This window comes from Umbelopsis ramanniana (assembly GCF_025399195.1).
Source record: "Umbelopsis ramanniana AG unplaced genomic scaffold K450scaffold_5, whole genome shotgun sequence".
Classification (NCBI taxonomy): domain Eukaryota; kingdom Fungi; phylum Mucoromycota; class Umbelopsidomycetes; order Umbelopsidales; family Umbelopsidaceae; genus Umbelopsis; species Umbelopsis ramanniana.
In genome coordinates this window covers 311,134-331,739 of record NW_026252091.1, presented here as the reverse complement: position 1 = coordinate 331,739, position 20,606 = coordinate 311,134, and the positions used below count along the sequence as shown (strand labels likewise).

The 20,606-nt window shown below is 42.9% G+C and overlaps 12 protein-coding genes across 12 annotated transcripts; 4 read left to right on the top strand and 8 right to left on the bottom strand.

Annotated features, from left to right (window-relative positions):
* Positions 1-3,297: 3,297 nt before the first annotated feature.
* On the bottom strand, positions 3,298-4,318 carry K450DRAFT_223315 (uncharacterized protein). Its single transcript, XM_051586039.1, has 3 exons — positions 3,795-4,318; positions 3,672-3,721; positions 3,298-3,606 (listed from the first exon to the last, which is right to left on the bottom strand). Exons 1-3 carry the CDS (start codon positions 4,258-4,260, stop codon positions 3,553-3,555), a joined length of 570 nt encoding a protein of 189 aa, XP_051448376.1. The 5' UTR covers positions 4,261-4,318; the 3' UTR covers positions 3,298-3,552.
* A 672-nt stretch (positions 4,319-4,990) lies between these two features.
* On the bottom strand, positions 4,991-6,930 carry K450DRAFT_223306 (uncharacterized protein). The gene is made up of 8 exons (XM_051586038.1): positions 6,632-6,930; positions 6,533-6,568; positions 6,012-6,167; positions 5,697-5,939; positions 5,531-5,612; positions 5,444-5,459; positions 5,284-5,346; positions 4,991-5,208 (listed from the first exon to the last, which is right to left on the bottom strand). The coding sequence occupies exons 1-8, from the start codon at positions 6,817-6,819 to the stop codon at positions 5,183-5,185; spliced, it is 810 nt and encodes a 269-aa protein (XP_051448375.1). The 5' UTR covers positions 6,820-6,930; the 3' UTR covers positions 4,991-5,182.
* Position 6,931: 1 nt separating this feature from the next.
* Positions 6,932-8,520, bottom strand: K450DRAFT_223296 (uncharacterized protein). Its single transcript, XM_051586037.1, has 4 exons — positions 8,236-8,520; positions 7,591-8,161; positions 7,299-7,437; positions 6,932-7,208 (listed from the first exon to the last, which is right to left on the bottom strand). Exons 1-4 carry the CDS (start codon positions 8,411-8,413, stop codon positions 7,035-7,037), a joined length of 1,062 nt encoding a protein of 353 aa, XP_051448374.1. The 5' UTR covers positions 8,414-8,520; the 3' UTR covers positions 6,932-7,034.
* Positions 8,521-9,139: 619 nt separating this feature from the next.
* K450DRAFT_223288 (uncharacterized protein) lies at positions 9,140-9,616 on the bottom strand. The gene has a single exon (XM_051586036.1). It carries the CDS (start codon positions 9,506-9,508, stop codon positions 9,335-9,337), a length of 174 nt encoding a protein of 57 aa, XP_051448373.1. The 5' UTR covers positions 9,509-9,616; the 3' UTR covers positions 9,140-9,334.
* A 512-nt stretch (positions 9,617-10,128) lies between these two features.
* Positions 10,129-10,549, bottom strand: K450DRAFT_223287 (uncharacterized protein). The gene has a single exon (XM_051586035.1). The coding sequence runs from the start codon at positions 10,434-10,436 to the stop codon at positions 10,179-10,181; it is 258 nt and encodes an 85-aa protein (XP_051448372.1). The 5' UTR covers positions 10,437-10,549; the 3' UTR covers positions 10,129-10,178.
* A 220-nt stretch (positions 10,550-10,769) lies between these two features.
* Positions 10,770-11,468, top strand: K450DRAFT_169530 (uncharacterized protein; the record flags this gene model as incomplete). The annotated part of the gene is made up of 1 exon (XM_051584097.1): positions 10,770-11,468. One exon carries the CDS (start codon positions 10,770-10,772, stop codon positions 11,466-11,468), a length of 699 nt encoding a protein of 232 aa, XP_051448371.1.
* Positions 11,469-12,322: 854 nt separating this feature from the next.
* K450DRAFT_223283 (uncharacterized protein) lies at positions 12,323-13,023 on the top strand. Its single transcript, XM_051586034.1, has 3 exons — positions 12,323-12,531; positions 12,592-12,671; positions 12,744-13,023. The coding sequence occupies exons 1-3, from the start codon at positions 12,374-12,376 to the stop codon at positions 12,815-12,817; spliced, it is 312 nt and encodes a 103-aa protein (XP_051448370.1). The 5' UTR covers positions 12,323-12,373; the 3' UTR covers positions 12,818-13,023.
* Positions 13,024-13,139: 116 nt separating this feature from the next.
* On the top strand, positions 13,140-14,603 carry K450DRAFT_223282 (uncharacterized protein). Its single transcript, XM_051586033.1, has one exon. It carries the CDS (start codon positions 13,258-13,260, stop codon positions 14,470-14,472), a length of 1,215 nt encoding a protein of 404 aa, XP_051448369.1. The 5' UTR covers positions 13,140-13,257; the 3' UTR covers positions 14,473-14,603.
* Positions 14,604-14,642: 39 nt separating this feature from the next.
* K450DRAFT_223278 (uncharacterized protein) lies at positions 14,643-15,170 on the top strand. Its single transcript, XM_051586032.1, has 2 exons — positions 14,643-14,885; positions 14,996-15,170. Exons 1-2 carry the CDS (start codon positions 14,813-14,815, stop codon positions 15,133-15,135), a joined length of 213 nt encoding a protein of 70 aa, XP_051448368.1. The 5' UTR covers positions 14,643-14,812; the 3' UTR covers positions 15,136-15,170.
* Positions 15,171-15,500: 330 nt separating this feature from the next.
* Positions 15,501-16,900, bottom strand: K450DRAFT_223275 (uncharacterized protein). The gene is made up of 2 exons (XM_051586031.1): positions 16,773-16,900; positions 15,501-16,684 (listed from the first exon to the last, which is right to left on the bottom strand). Exons 1-2 carry the CDS (start codon positions 16,855-16,857, stop codon positions 15,843-15,845), a joined length of 927 nt encoding a protein of 308 aa, XP_051448367.1. The 5' UTR covers positions 16,858-16,900; the 3' UTR covers positions 15,501-15,842.
* Positions 16,901-17,104: 204 nt separating this feature from the next.
* On the bottom strand, positions 17,105-19,619 carry K450DRAFT_223270 (uncharacterized protein). Its single transcript, XM_051586030.1, has 5 exons — positions 19,145-19,619; positions 19,069-19,080; positions 18,728-18,977; positions 17,627-18,635; positions 17,105-17,416 (listed from the first exon to the last, which is right to left on the bottom strand). The coding sequence occupies exons 1-5, from the start codon at positions 19,403-19,405 to the stop codon at positions 17,275-17,277; spliced, it is 1,674 nt and encodes a 557-aa protein (XP_051448366.1). The 5' UTR covers positions 19,406-19,619; the 3' UTR covers positions 17,105-17,274.
* Positions 19,500-20,265, bottom strand: K450DRAFT_223268 (uncharacterized protein). The gene is made up of 2 exons (XM_051586029.1): positions 19,867-20,265; positions 19,500-19,794 (listed from the first exon to the last, which is right to left on the bottom strand). The coding sequence occupies exons 1-2, from the start codon at positions 20,173-20,175 to the stop codon at positions 19,594-19,596; spliced, it is 510 nt and encodes a 169-aa protein (XP_051448365.1). The 5' UTR covers positions 20,176-20,265; the 3' UTR covers positions 19,500-19,593.
* Between the last annotated feature and the right edge of the window lie 341 nt (positions 20,266-20,606).

The window sequence follows — 20,606 nt, the reverse complement described above, 5'->3', positions numbered from 1 at the left end:
TGATTTTAAGTATGCCCCATATTAAGTATTCGTCTTTTGGAATTCGCACGAAACATTTTGGAACTGGTTGAGCAGACGGAGTAACGCAGGGATCGACTGTATTGATTTCCTGGATCACTCAAGACAATGCCTTCGATGGTGAAAACGCAGACACTAAATTAGATCTAAATTTGTTGAAAGGAAACTATGTGTCATACAAACTTGAAGGCCCTATCAAAACTAACATGGACAACGGTGTTTGCGATACTCTGTGGTATGTCAACAAGACCATACCAGAAGGCAATGACTATTTCCTCCAATTGAACAGCTCGCGAGTTATGGATTGCATGTCATCCCCCTTTTCCATCAAAGCATTCAATGGTGACAGTACTTCCAGTGGGCAAACCTTGACGCACAACGGTGTACCAATGGTCGTGCCTGCAGCACCTGGCAGCATGCAGAAGCGCAGCATTGTTGAAAAGGTCGTTTCTGCCTCTTCTCGCAAAGCAGACAGCAGCCTTGCCAACTTGGTAGCTGGACTCCTTGTATTCGGGGCTTTTTTGTAGGCGTGAGGTAATACCCTTTTTTTTCTGGGAGGGGCGGAGCTGTCAGATGGGAATGGTTGGAAGGTGTAACTTTTCCGATAGAATATTGACCCAATTCATCGATGAATGCTTCTATAAATTTCTTATAGCCTCGGGAAAACCATCTGGGTCTGTATCGGTGGATTAGACTGGAGACATAGTAGTGATATCAATCAAGATTCTTTCGATGTTTGGCTTACTGAATTGCTCATTTTTGGAATATAAATTGATGTACACAAAAACGGTTTCAAAAATTATAACCAACATACCTGTTCAATGCTAATCTATTGTCTAAAAGTATTTGACCGATTTAAGAAAGTTCATTATTTTGTATTAGTTTACAGGCTGTGATAAACGTTGAGGACACACGACTTGAAGGTTTCAGTGAAACTTAGCTTGGCCAATGTCGAAGAGAGCTAGCCATCGCCGGTTTTCAGCACAAATGCTGTGTAGAAATCATGACTGTTTCCAAAATGAAAATGCACTAACCATTCCAAAAATGCTTCCCACCTGAAAACAAAAGATCCAACTAACACAACACTGATTGTCTTATAGTAATCCCTGCCTCACGATTGCCTTATAGTCAAATTTTTATTCTCCATAGAAAAGGAGGGATAAAAGATGATATGCCAACGACTTAACCACACCACTCCAGCACAGGAGTCACTGAATCATTATAATATTAGCAATGCGCACGACAAGAGCGAATTTTCACTCAAATGTGGATTGAACGTCATAGCACGTTAACCATGTACCTTATCACCCATTGACATTCAGGTGCAAAACGGACAAGCAAATAGGAAGGGAACGTTCCCAGTTTTAAAATATCTTTCAAACCATTGGCTGTATGGACTGTTGATGTCGATTTTTCGCCTGTCCCGTTACACGGACTCTGTGCAGTCAGGGACAAAATTGAGGGAGAGCGTCACCTTCTAGTACTCTCCTTAGTCGCTCTACTTTCACAAAGCTTACTCCTCACCGCTCAGAATATCATTTGCTCTATTTTAGGATGAGAGCACACTTGCTCAAAGGACACTTATAAAAACCCACATTGATGATGAGCCCCAGAAAAGCCTGCCTAATCTACCATTTGGCGACAGCTATCTATAATACCTTATATTCTCCCTTTCTTTTATTTTAAATTAGCTTAATATTAATTGGCATATGAATGGGAACGCTTATGATGCGGCATACAAAGTGAGCATGCGATTTCCAAGTTATGTCTATGTTTACATGAACTCATCAAATTTTTTGGAAATTAGGATCTGTTTCAAGATAAGAAAACTGTAAAATCCACGTCTCATAAATCGTCTAGCATACATCACAAAACCACCACTCGTAAGAAAACGCAACACAGCAGCAAAAAGTCAACCAAAATCACACATGCTACCACGACTACAGGTACAATCCAGCCCTCTTCCACAAGTACCAATATAATTACTGCCAGCGACGTTGTACTGCCATCGATTGCAACTGAGATACCAACACCCATGACACCTGTATATATCAGTCCATCAGAAACGCCATCATCTACTCCCGCGGTAAACAATACTCCAGACGCTTCTAAGGACGATTCTGCTTCTGTCATTACTGGAGTAGCTTTTGCTGGTTTGATTCTTTTCATTGTACTGGTATTTGTCATGAGGAGAAGGCATATGAGATACAAAGATCTAGAAGTAAGTATACGTTAGTACCAAGGATCTAATGTGTCCGTAACTCACCACTGATGTTGCTTGCTTTTTGTTTTCGTTTGGATCAGTGTTGCTCCGCAGATTCCTTTCATGACGATACTATGTCTATCACATCAAAAACTAGACTGCGCCCTAATCAACCATCTTACGTTCCTTATAAACAACCTACATCCGAGGTGTCCTGCATGATGATGACGAGCAGTCCGCGATCCAGCATTTTCGATCATCAAAGTGACTATAAGCAAAAACGCAAAATCGAAGCCAAGACTCCCAGCCCGGTGCGCATCTCTTTATCTCAGATGAACCAAGATATCGCCAGGTTCTCATTGAAGAAGACCGATTCATGGGGAAATTATGTCAAGCAAGTTCTTCATAAACCAACTATGAACGAGGCTTCCAGTATCCCGCAACCAACTGCCATGAGCGCAAGCGCCCATGGTGTATGTGGATTTACTATTAGTCCACCAGAAGCTAGCCGCTGCAAGACGGAAAGCACAATCTCACCCAATGCACGACAAGATTTATGGTGTCAAAATAACCAAGACGCCTGGTGTCAAAATAGTAATCACTACTCTGAGACTCTTTCCACCACACCATTTCCTCAACAACAGATAATGGAATCCTACCATCCATTAGCCGCCGTTCCTTATAATTCCGTTTCACCTGCTCCAAACCCGTATCAATCCAGCGTAAACTATGGGCAGGGACCACAGCAAGCTGTACGGGTGAACCTGACCAACCCGATCAGTCACCAAGTATTATACAGAACTGACGCTCATGCGTACTAAAGAGTATAAAGCACTTGGATAGCTTGAATGCACAGTCGTAGGGTCTCCTTTTTTAATGATATCTAGAGGTTGTCCATCTTATCTCTCCCATTCCATTCTTTTCCCAATGTTGCAAATAAGCATCTGTACGTGTCCAAACTTTACCATAAATCACATCAAACTTGCGAATTAGAAGGTAGGCCTGGTGGCGCAGCGCAATCTGCTCTACACCTGGCCCGCGTCGGCGCGTTGATCGGCTGATAGTGGCACTTTTTCTAGTAAGACTGGACCGGCGCAAACGAGGAGGTCAACTTGACTCATGGCCCGTTTATAAACATATTGTTCTGGCGTGGGACACCGCAGATCATTTCATAACACGGGTTCTGTCTGGTCCGATCCTGACACACAACACTCTCGCAACACTGGATGGGTTGGGAAGACAGTTATAGCCTTTCCCTGCAGACGGTGTCTGGTTTATTAAGGAAAGCCTCATCGGTGGATGAGAACTTTCATGCTTTAAGATACTTTTGTTTATGCAGACGATTCCAAGATGTTACGTTCAGAGACGTAGACGCCATCAAGGAACTGGTAGAAAAGTTAATTGTGTGAAAAAAACTACGCCAGTTGAAAGCTATAAAATGAGCCATTACCTTTCTGATATCCTTATTCTTTACACTGGTTATTTGTTGGATGCTAGCAGCTGTTTGGGAAAGTATGGGATTAATTGAGTGGATGTAAAACATGCTGCAGTAAAAAATTATAATATACTGTACCTGACTGAGAAACAGCTTCCAAATCATTACCAGTGAGAACCAGCTCATCCTTTTGGCTGCTAGATTGACTAACAATAACGCCCTCAAGCATCTTGACACGGAAACTGACTTTTTGGCCAAGGAAGTTTCGGATCTCGACTGACTTCGCATCATCAGCAATGATGACATTAATGGGAAAATGGGCATAGACGTAGCGCATCTTGTACTCGAAACCTTTGGTAACGCCAATGATCATATTGTTGATGATGGATCGAACGGTTCGGATGCATGCAACATGTTTGCGGTTGCCGTGGTAGACAACAAACTTGAGCTTGTCGTTTCCGACAAACTTGATTTCCATGTTAAGGTGACGAAGGTTCTTGGTGAGTTCACCTCGTGGTCCGTTGACAGTGACTATACGAGACTTGATACTGATGTTAACGCCCTCTGGAATGTTAAGAATATCGTCTTTGGACAGATCTTTCATGGCGGATATTTAGTAGTATTGAGGTACAAAGGGGAGAGGTAAAATGCGATGTCGAAAGTAAAAAAAAAAAAATTTGTGTTGTTTTTCTTTGGGACACAGACGGAAAATTTTTGTGCCAGTCACGGAAGATAGGTGAAAAACGACGGGAAGTAAAAGCTCTGGTGCGCTCCCCATGTTAAAAAGCTAATGAATAGTTATTGGCTAGAGAGCAGGTGTGGCGGGAACCGCTGCTAATTAATGGATGGCGTGGGTATCAAATCATATAGTTTGTGTCAACTTGAATATATCAGGTTAGATGGAAATGAAGCAATATTGTTTATCGAAACTATGGACACATTATGAACTTAACAAAGAAGCCTTCGATACAGATTGGAAGGTGTATTTTTAGGAAGTAGACGGGCAAAAGTATCTCTTTAATTTTGAAGTTGTGTCTTTTACTGACATGAATAGCCGGCTCACAGCGTAAATTGTAACATTTTGCTAACTGAGTTTGTGGCACTGTTTTCTTCCAGCCCCGCCTCCTCAATGATCATCCTGTCCACTTCAGAAATGGCGTCACCGTACCAACCTCATGGTATCTTGCCCGCGCTCACCATCGCATGTTTCGAGCCAGAACAGCGATTTTTTTGTCCTTTGTTATTAATGCCAAATACTGATGTCCCTTGTATCATGAAGTCTGTGACCCTGTGGAATCCAAGCAAGGAAAAAGTTAGCGATGCTCACAAACATATGCATTCATCTTATATTTTTACTTTTATTCATTTTTCAGATTTATTTCTTTAAAGCGAGAGTGGGGATGAGATGAAGTGAAATCACAGATCAGTCTTAAATGAGGCAAACAAAACATTTACAGCTAGTGGTGACAACGTATGTCATGATAACATGTAAGCAGGAAAGCATATTCAGGGCCAGCATCCCCAACCTAATCTGCAGCCTTTCTAGTTCTCACTGCATAAATCAAAACGTGAGTAAATACATGACGATCCTTACTAACTGCCAAATAAACTCGTTTACACTACTGACCGTCATTCCTAATTGGTATCTTCAAACCTTGTCGGGCGAAAGCTTTGGACAGCTCCGTAGATTCTAAAGTGAAAAACCAAAAGACAGTTTGAGTATTGGCTCTGTATAACAAGAAGCTGCGCTGGGGTTAAAGATGGCAACTTGGTTGCAGCTTTCCTACCTGTCATTCCTGGGAACTGAAAGTTAAAATGGTAAAGGAGGTTAGTAAGGAGGTACGAGGAGACGACAATCTCGAGTTATCAATTACCTTCTTAGCTGAGTAGACCATAAAAGGCTCAGAAAACACCTGGGCTATTACATTTGCCTTTGCATCAGTGACAAAATCGTTACTGCAAGTTCAACCAAAAGAAATAAGCATGGTCAATATGCTGATGGTAGATCATGTCGATATATAGTAACCAAACAACGCTTACCTAGTCAGTTTTATGAGACTAAACTTTAACGTGTAGCGTCCCTCCGTTCGGATGCTCAGGTCAGGAAAAGCAAAGTACAATCCTTGCTGTCCCTGTGGATTCTTTAATAGACTTGGAGAGCTGACTAAAGAGCCCATGAGGACTCTGGTGCATTTAGGTGGATTGGAAATAATATTTCGTTCTTCGTCCATTTCTGCTGACCAAAGGGTGACGTGTAAAACAAAGAACGGGTTCTGTAGCGTCCTTTGCACAAAAATAAGGTTAGTGGTTCAAAAATTCGAGATGACTTGCTGAAAATAAAGCTTATCTTCTTACTGAACATCGATTGGCCCTAAATCGTTACCATCCGCATCTCGCTTTTGAACAAAAAGCTGCACTATCGGTGGAGGGTCGATAGGACGTCTGTCTTTCTCGCCAAATCCGCACATTCTAGCATGCAGAGGCTGTTGGCATACTTCGAGCCTATAAGATCTGCAAGGAAAAACGTCATGATATGTAACAATGAGAAAAGGAATACGTAGAAGGATATTCCATGGCGTGATAATCTACGGTGTATTGCTTCTTAAGCTTCGTTGGCTGTGAAAGTGTGCGTGTAAACTTTTTTGTCCTAAAGCCCGCCAGCCGCCCGCCACATCCCAAACAGTCGCAAAAAGTCCCCACTCATGTGCACTCGTTAAGTGGAGTACTGAACGAAAGTAGTCCTATCTCCCTGATAGTCCTTGATGAATCTCGGATGGTCAATTCCATTCCGCACTGAGTTGCGTTGGTGAAAAATGGAACATGTCCTAGCCCTTGTAACATTTGTCTCATCGAAAAAAAAGAAAAGAAAAATATACCTCATATCTCGCTCGTCGTAACCGGATTGAATATGACTGCATCAAGATATTAGCACAATGTTGGTGACATTTTCGGCAAGTTGTAAAGGCCAGCGGTACCTGTGATTCTCCATTTCAGGATTTTGCTTCGGTCGCTTTGCGTAGGGCAATGAAGACGATTCAGGGCTTATGCGATGAAGGAAAGCGGATTCCCCTGATGCTGAGTATGGTTTGAATCCTGCGTTTTGAGAAGAATATTGATCCCCGGAACTTATCGGTTGGTCTGAGTATGAGTCGTGATTCGCCATGTTACAAAGCAAAATGGAAAAGAAATATGGTCGCCGGCCAAGAGAATGATTGTGTGGACCAATTTGGCCAATGAAATTTTCATACCCCGAACAGAAAAGGGATCACGACCCTCGCTGTTGGACAACTTTTTTTCTTCAAATTTTTTATTTTTATTTTTTTTTATTTTATCTGATACAAAAACTGTATTTTTGCCAAATCAAAAAAATCCCCCCTTTCACTCGGGCTTTCCGATCAGCCCTTTACCCCAACTAGAAATCACCCTTGAACATTGAGCGATAGCGTTTTTAGCTTTGGGAGTGTCCCAGAGTCCTAGAGAGTCCAATTGACGTGCAAAATGGACACACATTTCTCCATGAGATTTAGCGTACAAACGGTTTTGGATCACGGACTGGAGAAAAAACCAACAAGCAAAAAACATTACGAGATTAAATTTTACTTTTGACATGAGAGAATTTGCGGTAAAAAACGGACACTGTACCTCAAAATTCGACAAATCGTTTCCCCGTTTGGGCTCTAACTGAATCATAAAGTCATCTGGCAAAACCCAGAAATCGGCTCCGTTAAGATAGCTTGCAAATAGACATGCTGCTTCATTGTCAGCGAATCGCTCTGGACACCTAAACAGACAAAGGAAATGATGGTGTCAATCCTGTCCTAACAAAGCTTAAATTTGCGGGTGGCCCTACCGCACTAACGCCATACCACACCACCCGGCCCCACTGATTGGAGCTGATGACCATTCTAGGCCGTGCTTGTGTATCATTGCTTACCATGGCTGAGCGTTTCGACTTTGAATGACGATAGGCTCATAGTGGACTTCATAATCCTTGACAGCATACAAGGTTTCAGAGTTCCTCCATCTCTCAAAGTTGGTGGGTCCATTACCAAGCTCCCAGTGCTTATCATCCAATCCAATAATCCCCTTGGAAACGAGTGATAACAGACTCGCTTTGGTTCTTGGGACAGCAGAGTGTTTAGCTGCATGTTCAATGAATGTGAATAATGGAACAACCATAACATCACCGTCGCGCAATCGTGGTGTAAATGATTTTTGGTTGGTACGTAAGGTATTCCGTATTCGTGTAGCCGGAATAATACCGGCGGGGACATCACAAATGAACTCGGTTCGCGCAAACAGTCTTGCCAAATTTCGGTCCACATTGTGCGCCAGCGCAAGAGATGGGCTCGATGCAGGTGGGGAAAAGTAAAGATGAATGTCAACATGAGAAGACATTGCTATGTTGCTTCGATATTTTGTACCGAGATCCCTCAGAATATCAGCAATATCCGGAGAAAGCGGTGAGCTCTTCGATTGTATGTGCAAGGTTGCAGAGATAGGAGCTGAATGGGATGCACATATTAACATTCTAGACTTGAGCCGCAGGGCCATTCTATCTCCCAAATAAAGGACTCACCTTGCCAATTTTCTGCTAATCTTTCTAGCTGTGGCCAGCTAGCCACTGTAATATGAGTTATTAAGGATATATCTTCAGGTAATGGGGTTGATGTGGCTCTAAAATAATATGGTTGGATGTTTTCGATTGCAAATGCCGAGTTCGAAAAGATTTTGGAAAACTTGAGGGCATCAGACATATTGTCCAAGTGAGAGAAAGGAGAATCTGCACAACGATGAATCAATACTCACAGTACCGCGTACCCCCAGTAACTCTATGCACACTTACCAGGATCATAAGTTCGCTTCGGTTCCCAGTCTTCGTTGATATACATCTTCTGTGGCTGAGAAGAGTTGAAAATCCAAGCCCACAAATGGGAGAATGTTAAGAGCACCGAAAAGCTCGTATAGAATATGATAAGGAACCGGATCCATCGCGATTGCAGAATTCTCGATATACCCTTCGTCTTCCTACTCCCACCAAAAGCTGAAGAAGAATGCTTCTTGTCCTGTGGAAGCAATGGCGTGGTAGGTTGTGTGAATTTGTTGATATATGATTGTGCTCTTATTAAAACTCGTCGAGCAGACCACTGTTGGTCCTTTGTAACGTCTCCAAAGTATGAATCGCCACTATGCTTCGATGATCCGAAGCCATATCGGTTAGATCCCTCAAGAATGGTGTCGAGCGGAGGCGTATTGAGAGATTCCGGGGTGGTGACTGAAGGTGAATAAGTCAAGGATGACTTTCGCTGATGAGATGCGCCTCGCTTAGATTTGGCTGAGGACGAGCGAGTCACCGTAGCTTGTGAGTTCCCGGACGGCGACATGGACAATATACCAGCACCAGACCCTCGTCTCGTTGCCGCTGACTCTGTCATGGTTCTGCAATTAGTTGGCAAATCAGTCCCTTTTCCCTTAGCTTTGCCAAAAATAACCCACAGCAATTCAAAGTCAAAACAACGTCACACGGCCGACACTAGCAGTTGTTGGCATCGGTCGTTCAAAACTTCGATGAAGAACGTGGTGTTGGCCCCTTCCTGTCTTCAAACCACAACTCTTACTGCAAGTATCTATGAAACAGCGCAAGCTAAATAGATCATCAATTTATACACATACCTTCATCATCTAACTGAGTATAGCGGTGTTAGCTTGAATTGCGGTCTTGGTCCGCCATACTGTCTAGCAAACATAATGTATAAATATCTTGTCTCACTTTCCATGGCAGCGACAATATAAAAAGTGAAAGGGAAGTATCTATAACGCAAAAATACCATAATTCGCATGATTACTTTCATGTTATGAACAGACCTTAAACCGCTCAGTGCGTACCTTTACTCAATACAGTGGCAACAATCCTTCCCCGAAGCGCATTTAAAAATTACCCTTGAATTTTTGTTTCAGAACATGTGCTTTTGAATAAAAAACAGCGAGGGCAATATCACTTGCCGGCATTAGAGATTTTTTGTTTTCATTCGAAATGTCAGAGGTCAATAGACTTGAAAGTTAAGAAGTTAGATTCGTCATAAACTAGAGGCAAGAATGAAATATTTCACGTATTTATTAGAGCATCAGTGTCATTAGACTTCTGAGAGTTAGCCTGTCGCGAAATGGTTTAAGCGGATGCTGATATTTTCAGAATGTGTGTAAGTTGTTGTGTTGCGACGATCCGCTCAAATTAAAAAAGATCATGTATAAAGGGTCTTTGCGTAAGTACACTTTGGACATGTGTGTGCAATATGCCACAGTGGTCATTTGATCTCAGCAACACTTGGATGCAAGGTACAGTACTAAATTCTACTAAAAAGGTACATCTACAATAGGCATTAAATATTAGCTTCAGTTTGTCTTCTGTTGGCAAGGAAATTTTATGTTTTACATTGCATACGTGAGTTATGAATATAATTTTCAATGCTTACTTTTCTGTTACAATTGCTTTCTTTTCACTTTCGATCGTCGCATTTCGGACTAACCTGTAAACCTGGTTACACTGATATCGCATGCATTATACCACGTTCCCAAGTTCATTGGACTCAAGTTCAACAACTCGTTGATCCAAACCTCGTCAATACAGGTGTACAGATCGATAATTAAGTGCATAGTGTCTAAGAGTGGTGCCGTATACCCAAGTAATTGGTATCCTATGTGAAAATTCACGAAGAACCTTTTGGAGAAGGATAAAACTTTACAGGTGCCAGGAGCGGGCAATACCATCCAACATAACATGCTACTGAGCCTTAACCTTTCTTCATTAAGCTGGACATGTCAGAATGTTTTCTTCTTCATGACCGACATAGCGGATTGAACACAAGCACGGTATGTTGTACACATTCATTGTGCTCTTTTACTTGCAGCATCGCATAATAATTGACCATTATAGTGTCTACTTCCCAATCTCCTTCCGGCGCGCACTTAAGATGAAGCGGGTACCGTAGGGATGTTACTCAGCACATGTCTTTGCCTAGCGAATACTGTTCGGTGACTGCAAAACCGCAACAGGTATATATAGCAAGTATCCTGCAAAGCAAGTTGTCAAAGAAGAAATCTTCATTAAACACCATGTTTCTCAAGGCTGTGATTGCTCTTGTCGCTATTTCTGGCGTGGCTAATGCCGGTACCATCAAGAGAGGCTCTGCTGCGTATTACAACCCCAATACTGGCGCCACTAACATGAAGGCTTATGTCGTTGGTGGAACTGCTTATGAACCTGTCAACGTTATTGTTAGCGGTCTTAGCGCTGGTGCTGTGTCCAACTCTAACGATGCTGTTAAAGGAGGTATCCTCTCTTGGTTGCAAGCTATCAACTTTGACAAGGAGTGTTTAGGTCTTCATGCTGGTGACTATCAAGGATTTGATTCTGGCGATGGCCGTGGCTTCGTTAATCAAACCTTCATCTACCGTCAAAACTATGACGACCCAAGCGGCGTTGGCTCCTGCACTGAATCTCTTATTGGAGGACAACATGTTCGTGGTTACTATCAAACTACGTCTGGTGCTTGGTTCCTTGGAGCCAGTCAAGAAGAACCTGCCACTGAGAGTCACAACATCGTGCCTAATGGATATGATCTTGGACGTAACTACGTTGCCAAGAATGCTTTGGTTGGTGGTAAAGGCTTCGATGGCTGCGTCTATGGTCCTGCAACTGTTGTAGACATTACTGGTTTGGTTGCTGCGAATGATGGTAGCGGATATAACCACGATATTGGTACCGATGGAATTGTCAAGCTTATTACTGTTCCTGCCCCAACTGGTTGTTAATCAGATGCTGGTAGCCACATGTGAAATATCTCTCACTCTATCTATTAATATATGCATTCAAATAGTAATAGGAAGTATTCTTTACAGAGCGACCTTATTATCTAACCCGTATGCTTCGCCTGTGGCGGCGCTGCACAATAAAAATTTTCAGGACAAATAGCTTCTATAGAAAGATTCATTAATATGAGGCGGAGTGGGTTCATATGGGTGAGAGGTTTAAGGGCAGAAAGCAGCATTGTTACTATACGGAAGAGAAAAAATCGTGGCTTGGTTAGAAGGGGATTTTGGGATCGATATCATCAGCATTTACCAGGTAGCGGGCAATGAGGAAACGTGACAAAGCGTAAGAAAAAAGTTTTTCTTGTGCTTCTCAGGTCACTTTTTTAAAGAGGTGAGGTAAATAAGCTTTTTGCAGATGTAACCAGCCAATGTGAGTAGGAACGGGGCTAAGCTCTTCAGAAGAAGGAGGTCTATCACTTCTTTTTTTTTTACGTGAGTAAGTTACTTAACCTGGTTATAGCGCATCAGATACTATGGAGCGGGTGCCCTCGACCTTTTGCCATCACTACCCCCTGAAGTGGAGTTCGCGGGACTTCGTGAGAATCATGGTTAAGGGCAGGCAAAAAAGGTCATTTGAAAGAGGGAAAAGTCTCTAGATGATATTCACCTACTTGCTCTATGATTGAAATGTGTATGGCTCTCCCTATGTGCTAACAAGAATGATTATCAGTTGTGAGTGTTCAACAGAAAGCCTAAACGGCATATTGTGAAGGGCCCCAAACCTTTTTTCTGCAAACACGTTTTAAATTGAGGGACCGCCTGCACCGAAAATAAAAAAGAGACAAAAGTGTGCACTACATACCACCTTCCCGATATTCCTTTCACCGCTCTCCTCTTCTAAAACCATGTCTGGATACAACTATCCTCCTCCTCCCCAGCAACAAGGCGGTAACTATGGGCCTCCTCCACCACAGTATGGTGGTGGTGGTGGCTATGGACAGCAACAGCCTCAGGGTCAGTATTACAGTCCTCCTCCTCAGCAGGGTGGTTATTACCAACCAAGGTAAGACAGACGAAAAAACAATTCATTGGACTTGTAAGTTGTAATGACTAACGCTGAAAGCTGCTGTATAGCCCACCACCACAAACTGTCTACGTTCAACAAGCTCCTCAAAAGCAAGACGATGGATGTTGTTTGGGATGGTAAGCTATCCTCTGACGTGTGAAGTGTTAAAGTTTGTGCCTAAACATAGACTCTATGTCAACAATTTCTAGTTTGGCGGCAATGTGCTTCTGCTGTGCTCTGGAGACGCTGTGTTAATTGGGATGAAGCGGTGAGCAGGTCATAGCCTACAGCGTACAATACCAAACCTTGGATCGAAAAGTCATGCTCATGAGTATGCCATTGAGAAAAAAAATCTTGATTCTCCTTCGTTTCTCAATCTTTCTTCTCTGCACTTCTTTTCCTGTACTCTCCGTCATACACGTAATTCTTTTTAAAATCAAATAATTGAAAAACAAACCTTTTTATCAGCGTTGATATGTCGTACTGCCATGAAAAGGAGGCGGAAGCGGGGGCAATATTTCATGAAATTGAACTGGTGTGACGGGTTTGTTCCAATCATAGAAGGTTGATTGGACCGGCCATTGAAATTGGCTTTTATCGCCAAAGCCAGGTATCACCTACAGCCATTCCACAACTGTATCAGCAAATTAAACATATACAGAAGACGGAATCGTCGTTCTTCAGTGCATCATCCATTTTTTTAACACAAGCAAAAAGGCTATCATGGTTACCATAACGCTTTCTCGTCCTTTCAAAATCCTCTCTGCTGTGTCCATCTTCATTTGTGTCATCTTTCTGTTACACCATTCCAGAGAAAGCGGTGACAATAACACCACATTCCAACATGTCACGTCCAATGATGTGCGTTTGCAAAATCAACATAAGATTAACAGGGTTATTGCACACTTGCGGACTAAATACGTAGCCAACCGTACACCCTACGAAGATGCACCACCCCTTATGATTCTTTATTCTTGCAATAAGCTGCCATGTGGTACTTGGGTGCAACGGTTGAAGGATATCACATCAGCCTTCTTCTTAGGTGTCTCGCTGGACGGGACAGCATACGCAGTGGATATGACAGCACCCATACGCATGGATTGGTTTTTTGAGATTGATCCGGCTGGATCTGCCATGACTACGGACCAAGCTCATCACTATCTTCAACTTCATGGTGTATCTAAGACAAGCGTTGCTGTGGACGGATCTCTCGACAATGCTTCCCTTGCCAGTAAAGATCTTAAGGCAGTATACCAAAAAGAGGGAGCACGAATTGTTCAAGCTCAAAAGTTAGGAGACTGGCATCAGATAAGCAAAAACCCTGTTCTCTTCAAGACACTTAAGGGCTATGATCTCCAAACCTTGACGGAGCAGGAGTGGTTTGTGGTAGCCAGACGTTTCTTATTCGCAAAGCCTTCTGAATGGTTCAGACAAGTTCTTGAACCTTATCGGAGCATAATGGGTGGGCGCGTTGGACCACCAAGGTCATTGTCACTGAATGACCCAGATACACGACTAACCCAGGAGGAGCGTACCCTGTATCGTATCGGAGTTCACATCACAGATCCATCGCAAGCACATTGTTTGGCCAAATACGCTGACCAGGTTTGTAAGAAGCAAGCTGGGGAAAGGAAATGTTACTTGTTTGTTTCAGCCGGTAATGCTGATGCGATGCAAGCCATGCGTCAAGCCGTAGGTGATAAAGTCACGATACGCACTGTCGATTCTACATATGAATACCAAGACTTGGACAAACCGTTTAGTGGAAGTGAGGATGATGCCAAAGTATTCTATGCCAGAGTGATCATGGATTGGACTATTCTTACAACTATGGATTATTTGATCGGCGCGGATGACTTCATCGAGACGGCAGCATGGGTAGCTCAAGTGCCACTAGATCGAGATGCTGAAGAGGAATGCCAAGCTGCAACTGACTGATGAGCGGGTAGCGAAGAAATTCCCCTTTCCTTCCACTGTTTCTATAAATCGAGTATTGCCAAGACACAAAAAGGTCTTTGGATCATTTCCAAGACAGCCACCATCTTACCTGAATTAGAAGCTGCTCAACCCCAATCAGCCACCGTTACCAAAGCCAAGACGGCACTCGTTCTCAAAAAAATTAGTACCTTATGATTGTTTACGCTATGCCTGCTTATGGTGAAAGCATGATGTAACGGCGTTAATTTCTAAAAAACCTTTAAATACTCGTCTAGAAATATTTCTTTTTTATCTTCCTGATTTCTTGTCCATCGTTATAATATAATCCAATACAGTAATAATGTTCAGTAACAACAAACATCAACAACAACAGTATCAACAGGGAGGCTATTACCCACCACCACCCCAACAAGGTGAGTTTTGTGAACCCAATAGAGTTTGACAGTACAGGGCAGGGAAAATCTTCCCACCTGCTGCTGTTCACAGTACGTACAGCAGATGAAATAACACGCTATTGTCATAGGTTATTACCCACCACCCCCACAGCAAGGTTACTACGGTGGCCCCCCACCACGTAGAGATAACGGCGGTATGATGGGATGTCTTATCGGTTTGCTTGCCTGCTGTGCTTGTGAGGAGTGCTTGGATATTTGCTGCTGCTAAGGAGCTCGGTTGAAACACTGGAGGACTTTTTGGGATGCTTGATCCACACCCGTCCGGTGCTATGACACATTTAAATATATAAATATATCCTCCTCTTTTCTTTTTTTCTTACATCACATTGTACGTATATGACAATAAAGTAAACGAGCTGTTCATTACAAACACATAGAAAAATGACGTGGTCACAACGTAGTGCACACTGAGCGGACTGATAGCGAATAACTGGTCTGTGCCACTCGTTCACAAAACACCGAAGGTGGAGGCCAAACATTCGTTCGGAATGACAAAGGCTATGGTTACTTTTTTGGTTCAACGGTTCCGATGGTTTACGATGGGGAGGATGCTAAGAAATATGAAACTGTCAATTAACGTTGTGAAAAGCTTATGAATATTACTTGTACGCATGTGAGTCGCGTGCTACATTCTGACTAAACCGCTTTCTGAACGAAAATTGAGTTTATTTCTACCAAGGACAAGGCCCAGGGATTACAATAGCAATATTGGGAAAGAAAAAGGAATGAGATGTTACAAGGAATGAGCAGAGGGTATATTATCAGGTCCTCAAGGGAAGGAGAAAAAAAAATATGCTATGTACATTACAAATTTTGGGTGTGTTGGTTGGGACGATATTACGTAGAAAAGGGGAGGTCGGGTAGGAGAGGGGTATGTATGTGTTTGGATTGTAATTTTTTTTTTTGATTACGGTATTACCATGGGCCTCCTTCAAACGACAAGTCAGACCATCCTGGAGCAAAAGTGTCTGATTCTACTACGTGTGGTTGCTTTTGTTTATGAGGATAGCCGGCCGCCGTGTTTTCTCGCAAGAGGTTTCTTTTTAAGCTTTCAGAGAGATAAGAGTCTTGTTGTGGACCATGATGATCAGCAAGTTGATTTAAATCGTGGTACACAGGGGCTCGAGATCTTCTTAAAAATCTTGGAGGTTCTGGGCAGGGATTATTGGCAAGCATGGAGGATAGAAGGGATCGTTGTAGGCAAGGTCTAGAAGGCTGTGGTTTCTTTGCAAAGTAGCTAGATGGGGGCTCGGTAAAATCGGCTGGAGAAGCTAGAGTTGAACCAGAATCGGTTGATGAGGAATCACTGCAGCGATAGTCCGAATCCCAATCAGACGTCCTTGGAGTTTCGGGATGTGAAGGTCTGCGCTTTCTATGACGACGGCGTTGTTGACGGTGTTGCGTTGATGCTACTTCAGCTTCCGAATCGGAGGACTCTGAATCGGACGGAATGAAAAACTTTCCTTGAATACGAGAAGTATGTTCAGGAAAAGAGGGAGCAGGCGTTTCCAGCTGAGTGGGCTCTGTTCGCTCAGCCATAGAAGCAGTTTTACTTGGCAGCAGTTGATCTTTGGAACTGCCAAAAGTTGAAACAATTTCTTTGAACGAAGCCACAGGTGAATCAACAGCGGCTTCCGTTATCTGAGACGATTGATATGAAGTGATGTTGCCCATAGACGTTTGACGATACCAAAGTCGCCATGACATGTTCTCTAGACGGCGACCATATTGCAGATTGTTTTTACATCTAGTAAATACTGATAAGAGAAAAAGATAATAAAAAGGTTGAATGTGTTATTATTACAGTGATTTTTTTTGACATCGACAGAGGGGTAAGACACTTACCAGTCCAGAGGTCGCCAACGTCAATGGAATTATCCATCGAATGTAAAGTAAGCGCCAAAAGAGGCTGCTCCATGGTTAATGCCATCAAAAAGAGAAAGGATGAGATGAAGAAAGAAGAGTGAGATCTCTCACGCAAAGAGAAGGCCTTTTTGTCTCCCCTTGGTGTTTAAAGAGGGAGATAGAAAAGATAGGCTCTCGTGTCGGAGTTACAGGCCCAACATCCCCAACAAGCGGGAATACAAGGTCAGATTTATGTGTATGGGGCAGGGTCACAAACGCAAAAACTTACACCATCATAATGCATGATTGTCACAGACCCTTTCAGTGATAGATCACTTGGCATTTAGAGTATTATGCGACTTTATTTCGTCTATTGAGAATATTTTAGATAAAATTATTTAAAATTACTTTCGCTTTGCTATCATTCGGGAAAATCCGTGCAGACACATTGTCAGGGTTCTCGACAAGCGGACATTGAATGCCACGAAAATTTCAGCCACTTTTATCGAAAAGCATACCAAAGTTCTCCTATCAAAACACAGCAAGCTCCAGTAGCTAATACCGGCATAATAACCAGATTCCATTTCAGAAACTGGAAATATTGGAGAACGTAAATGCCTTTGGTTTTGAGGATATGATCGAACCTATCGATAACAGATAAAGTATTAGGAAATATAATATATGGTAACAATGATGTGGTTATCACTCCATATCGCGACACAATAGGTCCGGGTTGGTAGGGTTGCATGAAGTTGAGTATAATATATATAATGTAAACTACCAAATATATAACACGTTCGCTTTTTCTAGTCCACCCCCCATCATCAACAAACAATATAAAAATATACACTTACATTATACCAGCCAAGCTGCCCACTAATGTAAAGCAGGCGCCCAAATTACTGCCGACTACCAAGGAAAAGATACAGCCTTTCAACACTTGAGGCGTAACATTTGCGGCTTGATAAAAATTAGGGTGTTGCATAATCCGAGTAAATAGAATCGTCATAGGTAAATTGTTCAGGAGTTGACATGCCATTAGCGTGATAAAGGTTACGGAAAAAACGGCAGCATAATAATTTGGCGTGATGCGTGCGAGAGCGATGGCAAAGATCGCTGTCCAGCCTAAATCAGAAAGAGCCTCGACTAAAATAAACATGCCTAGTGCGAAAGGAAGAATTTTCCACGGCATTCGAGTGCCGATATCATACAGGGTAGGAAATCGATCTCGGAAGCGATGTGATTTTTCTGCCTTGCTAGAGTTTTCTGAGCGAATACTGGGAGCATTCGTTCTTACAATAGATCTGGATGAAGCGATGGAGACGCTCGTGGACAGAGCCGGTGGTAATGGAGATTGGGTGGCAACTTGCTCAAGCGGAATACCGTCGGTGGTCTGAGAGCCAATGGATCGGGATGACGAGATATGGTCAACCGTTTCATTCGTGGACGGGGGAGCACGCTGTCGCCCAGATTTGGCCCACTGTAAAATGATTTTTCCTCCGCCTACGTCGTGCACCACGTCGCGGACAAACATGACAACCGAAAACGGTAGCGTAATCTGCCAAACTTCGACACCTGCGAATGAAGTTCCTATCAACGTGCCCAGACAGCATCCTAATAAGACTACTCCAAATACTGCTCCGAATGGATCGACCAGTACGCTTTTGGGGTCGGCGTCTGGGCTCAATATAGTTTTTGGTATATATTTAGGGTTTCGAAATAAGATCCGCATTGTAATGTAAGCCAGTATAGTACAGATAACGGTTGGGAGGAGCATCCACGCTGAGTACTCTAAGAATCCAATGTTGTATGCTTGCGAGACCACCACGTTGGTTGGGTTTCCAATATAAAGCGCCATAGATGCTGCAAGGGCATGGTGGTCGGCGCGGGTGCAACCACGGGCATTAGGATCCCATTCACGAACACATAACATTAAAGTGAAAGGGACATCATACCTATGTTAGCGGTTGTAAACTCGCTCATCAAAAACGCTGTAGGATGAATGTCCGACACTCTTGTAAAGTAAGATAAGAAGACTGTTCCGGTGAGAATGACCACATCGTTACTTGTCAAAGCACTCATGACTGTAGTCAATATGAAGAAGGCTGTGAACACAGTGTGGCCATTGGATCCTGCTCTTCTCGATATCCAAAATGCACAAAATTGAAATAATCCAGTCAGATCCAGTGAGATGCAAATGTAGGCCTACAAAGCAAAAAGCGTGAGTTGGTTTGACCCGAACCCCCCAGTAGCCACAAACTCCTAAACATTAGCCATGCTACATAAAATAGATTACCAGTGAATAAAACTAGTATAGATAAGAATTAATGCCTTTGATGGTGTCAAATACCCATGTCAACCGTATATCTCACCAGAATCATGACTCCCCAAGGTTGAATTCCTGCTGATCCTAAGAACCCTCGGAGTACCACATATGGTTTGATAGTAGTCGTGGCTAATAGAAAGATTATGCCGAGAATTGGGGCTGTCGCAATGTCAAGTGTAATTCGCCAGTTTGGCTTGCCGCATGCTCCTAATTTTATGCGAACTGGAAAAACCACAAACACAATGACAACTAAAAACGTAGCTAGAGCCACCCAAGAGAATGCATTTAGAGTATCATTATCTGCCATGTGGTTTTTTCAGAGGAAATTTACAGCTAATCAAATGTCAGTTTTTTGATCCAGCCACGTTTAATTCACGCAGGCGATTTTTTTTCTTTATTGTATGGCCATATTGAGAAACTTCGTCATTACCGAACAAAAAAAAATGAGAGCTGATGTCGATCTTCAAAACGACTTTTCATCTATACAGAGCCCGTTCACTTCTTGAAAAACCCTTTGGCCTTGTTCAACAAACCACCGTTCTCTTGTTCCTCGCCCTCGGCAGAACGTGGACCGCCAAATGCCTTTTGCAGTTCCATGACGGTGTTCATGTCCATCTGGATGCCAGCTGCCTGCATGTCCTGCGCAAGCTTTGCTGCCTTTTCCTTAACTTCCGGGTCTGACATGAGTTTCATGATCTGTAAGGGATGATAGGAATTATATTAGTACTCCTTTGTTTATGCCAACAATCTCGTCACAAAAACACTCACTTGTCCAAAACCGGGCTGCTTTCCGCTGGATGCATCCAATCCTTTCTCTTGCAAGAGTATAGTGAAGTCAGCTAATTGCTGAAGAATTTGAGGATTGCTCTGAAGCTTTTTTATGAACGGGTGACTAGTATCAATTCCTTGCATGGGGTCTCCGGCGGAGGCTCGCACATATGCAGAGCTATGCAGACATTGCACTGGCAAGGACCGAAGATTAGGTCGTACCGATGGTGAACCTATAGCCGTATATTGAGCTGAAGAGCGTAGAGCCAATCTACTTGTGCGGGTGAGTAATGTGAGTGTTCTTAACATGTAGAGGTGAATTGCTGGCTGAATGCTAGCCCGTCACGCAACGCCAAATACGCAGCTGCCCGACCTGCGCTGTTTGAATTTGCTTCAAATGCACTGACAGCCGACGGTCGATTACGCGACGGTTTGAGCCGGCCAATGGTCACTTGCGCTGGCTGTCAAGCATGGGTCAGACGTGATTTTTTCATCTTCTCCGATACGAGTTTGGGGAGAATACCTTGTAGAGAAAATGCACAATAGTTATGATGACGGTCATCAGAAAAAAAAATTGTCGGGTCGATATACTTGACAAGCATAAGCGTTTGATATCCTTCAAACACACGAAAATTTTGCAGCGGATGATGTCAAACCATTTGACCAATTCTGAACAGTGCCAATACGTACATGAATAAAAAAAAGTACCATCATATAATACACAATCATCAAGCAGTACG

What these genes read in the sequence shown, in the direction of transcription:
- K450DRAFT_223315 (XM_051586039.1), bottom strand. Translation starts at nt 4,260, where the DNA reads ATGAAAGATCTGTCCAAAGACGATATTCTTAACATTCCAGAGGGCGTT. An exon ending in GGAAGCTGTTTCTCAGTCAG is followed by an intron (nt 3,722 to 3,794) that starts GTACAGTATATT and finishes TTTCCCAAACAG; the next exon opens with CTGCTAGCATCCAACAAATA. An exon ending in AGAATAAGGATATCAGAAAG is followed by an intron (nt 3,607 to 3,671) that starts GTAATGGCTCAT and finishes CTTTTCTACCAG; the next exon opens with TTCCTTGATGGCGTCTACGT.
- K450DRAFT_223306 (XM_051586038.1), bottom strand. Translation starts at nt 6,819, where the DNA reads ATGGCGAATCACGACTCATACTCAGACCAACCGATAAGTTCCGGGGAT. An exon ending in CCTGAAATGGAGAATCACAG is followed by an intron (nt 6,569 to 6,631) that starts GTACCGCTGGCC and finishes ATCTTGATGCAG; the next exon opens with TCATATTCAATCCGGTTACG. An exon ending in GATACCAATTAGGAATGACG is followed by an intron (nt 5,209 to 5,283) that starts GTCAGTAGTGTA and finishes TGATTTATGCAG; the next exon opens with TGAGAACTAGAAAGGCTGCA.
- K450DRAFT_223296 (XM_051586037.1), bottom strand. Translation starts at nt 8,413, where the DNA reads ATGTCTGATGCCCTCAAGTTTTCCAAAATCTTTTCGAACTCGGCATTT. An exon ending in AGTCGAAACGCTCAGCCATG is followed by an intron (nt 7,438 to 7,590) that starts GTAAGCAATGAT and finishes TTGTCTGTTTAG; the next exon opens with GTGTCCAGAGCGATTCGCTG. An exon ending in ACGATTTGTCGAATTTTGAG is followed by an intron (nt 7,209 to 7,298) that starts GTACAGTGTCCG and finishes TTTTTTCTCCAG; the next exon opens with TCCGTGATCCAAAACCGTTT.
- K450DRAFT_223288 (XM_051586036.1), bottom strand. Translation starts at nt 9,508, where the DNA reads ATGAAAGTAATCATGCGAATTATGGTATTTTTGCGTTATAGATACTTC.
- K450DRAFT_223287 (XM_051586035.1), bottom strand. Translation starts at nt 10,436, where the DNA reads ATGTTATGTTGGATGGTATTGCCCGCTCCTGGCACCTGTAAAGTTTTA.
- K450DRAFT_223283 (XM_051586034.1), top strand. Translation starts at nt 12,374, where the DNA reads ATGTCTGGATACAACTATCCTCCTCCTCCCCAGCAACAAGGCGGTAAC. An exon ending in GGTGGTTATTACCAACCAAG is followed by an intron (nt 12,532 to 12,591) that starts GTAAGACAGACG and finishes TAACGCTGAAAG; the next exon opens with CTGCTGTATAGCCCACCACC. An exon ending in GATGGATGTTGTTTGGGATG is followed by an intron (nt 12,672 to 12,743) that starts GTAAGCTATCCT and finishes AACAATTTCTAG; the next exon opens with TTTGGCGGCAATGTGCTTCT.
- K450DRAFT_223282 (XM_051586033.1), top strand. Translation starts at nt 13,258, where the DNA reads ATGGTTACCATAACGCTTTCTCGTCCTTTCAAAATCCTCTCTGCTGTG.
- K450DRAFT_223278 (XM_051586032.1), top strand. Translation starts at nt 14,813, where the DNA reads ATGTTCAGTAACAACAAACATCAACAACAACAGTATCAACAGGGAGGC. An exon ending in CCCACCACCACCCCAACAAG is followed by an intron (nt 14,886 to 14,995) that starts GTGAGTTTTGTG and finishes CTATTGTCATAG; the next exon opens with GTTATTACCCACCACCCCCA.
- K450DRAFT_223275 (XM_051586031.1), bottom strand. Translation starts at nt 16,857, where the DNA reads ATGGCATTAACCATGGAGCAGCCTCTTTTGGCGCTTACTTTACATTCG. An exon ending in CGTTGGCGACCTCTGGACTG is followed by an intron (nt 16,685 to 16,772) that starts GTAAGTGTCTTA and finishes TTCTCTTATCAG; the next exon opens with TATTTACTAGATGTAAAAAC.
- K450DRAFT_223270 (XM_051586030.1), bottom strand. Translation starts at nt 19,405, where the DNA reads ATGGCAGATAATGATACTCTAAATGCATTCTCTTGGGTGGCTCTAGCT. An exon ending in GTTTACAACCGCTAACATAG is followed by an intron (nt 18,636 to 18,727) that starts GTATGATGTCCC and finishes ATGCCCTTGCAG; the next exon opens with CATCTATGGCGCTTTATATT. An exon ending in GGCAGCTTGGCTGGTATAAT is followed by an intron (nt 17,417 to 17,626) that starts GTAAGTGTATAT and finishes TGTTATCGATAG; the next exon opens with GTTCGATCATATCCTCAAAA.
- K450DRAFT_223268 (XM_051586029.1), bottom strand. Translation starts at nt 20,175, where the DNA reads ATGTTAAGAACACTCACATTACTCACCCGCACAAGTAGATTGGCTCTA. An exon ending in AGCAGCCCGGTTTTGGACAA is followed by an intron (nt 19,795 to 19,866) that starts GTGAGTGTTTTT and finishes CATCCCTTACAG; the next exon opens with ATCATGAAACTCATGTCAGA.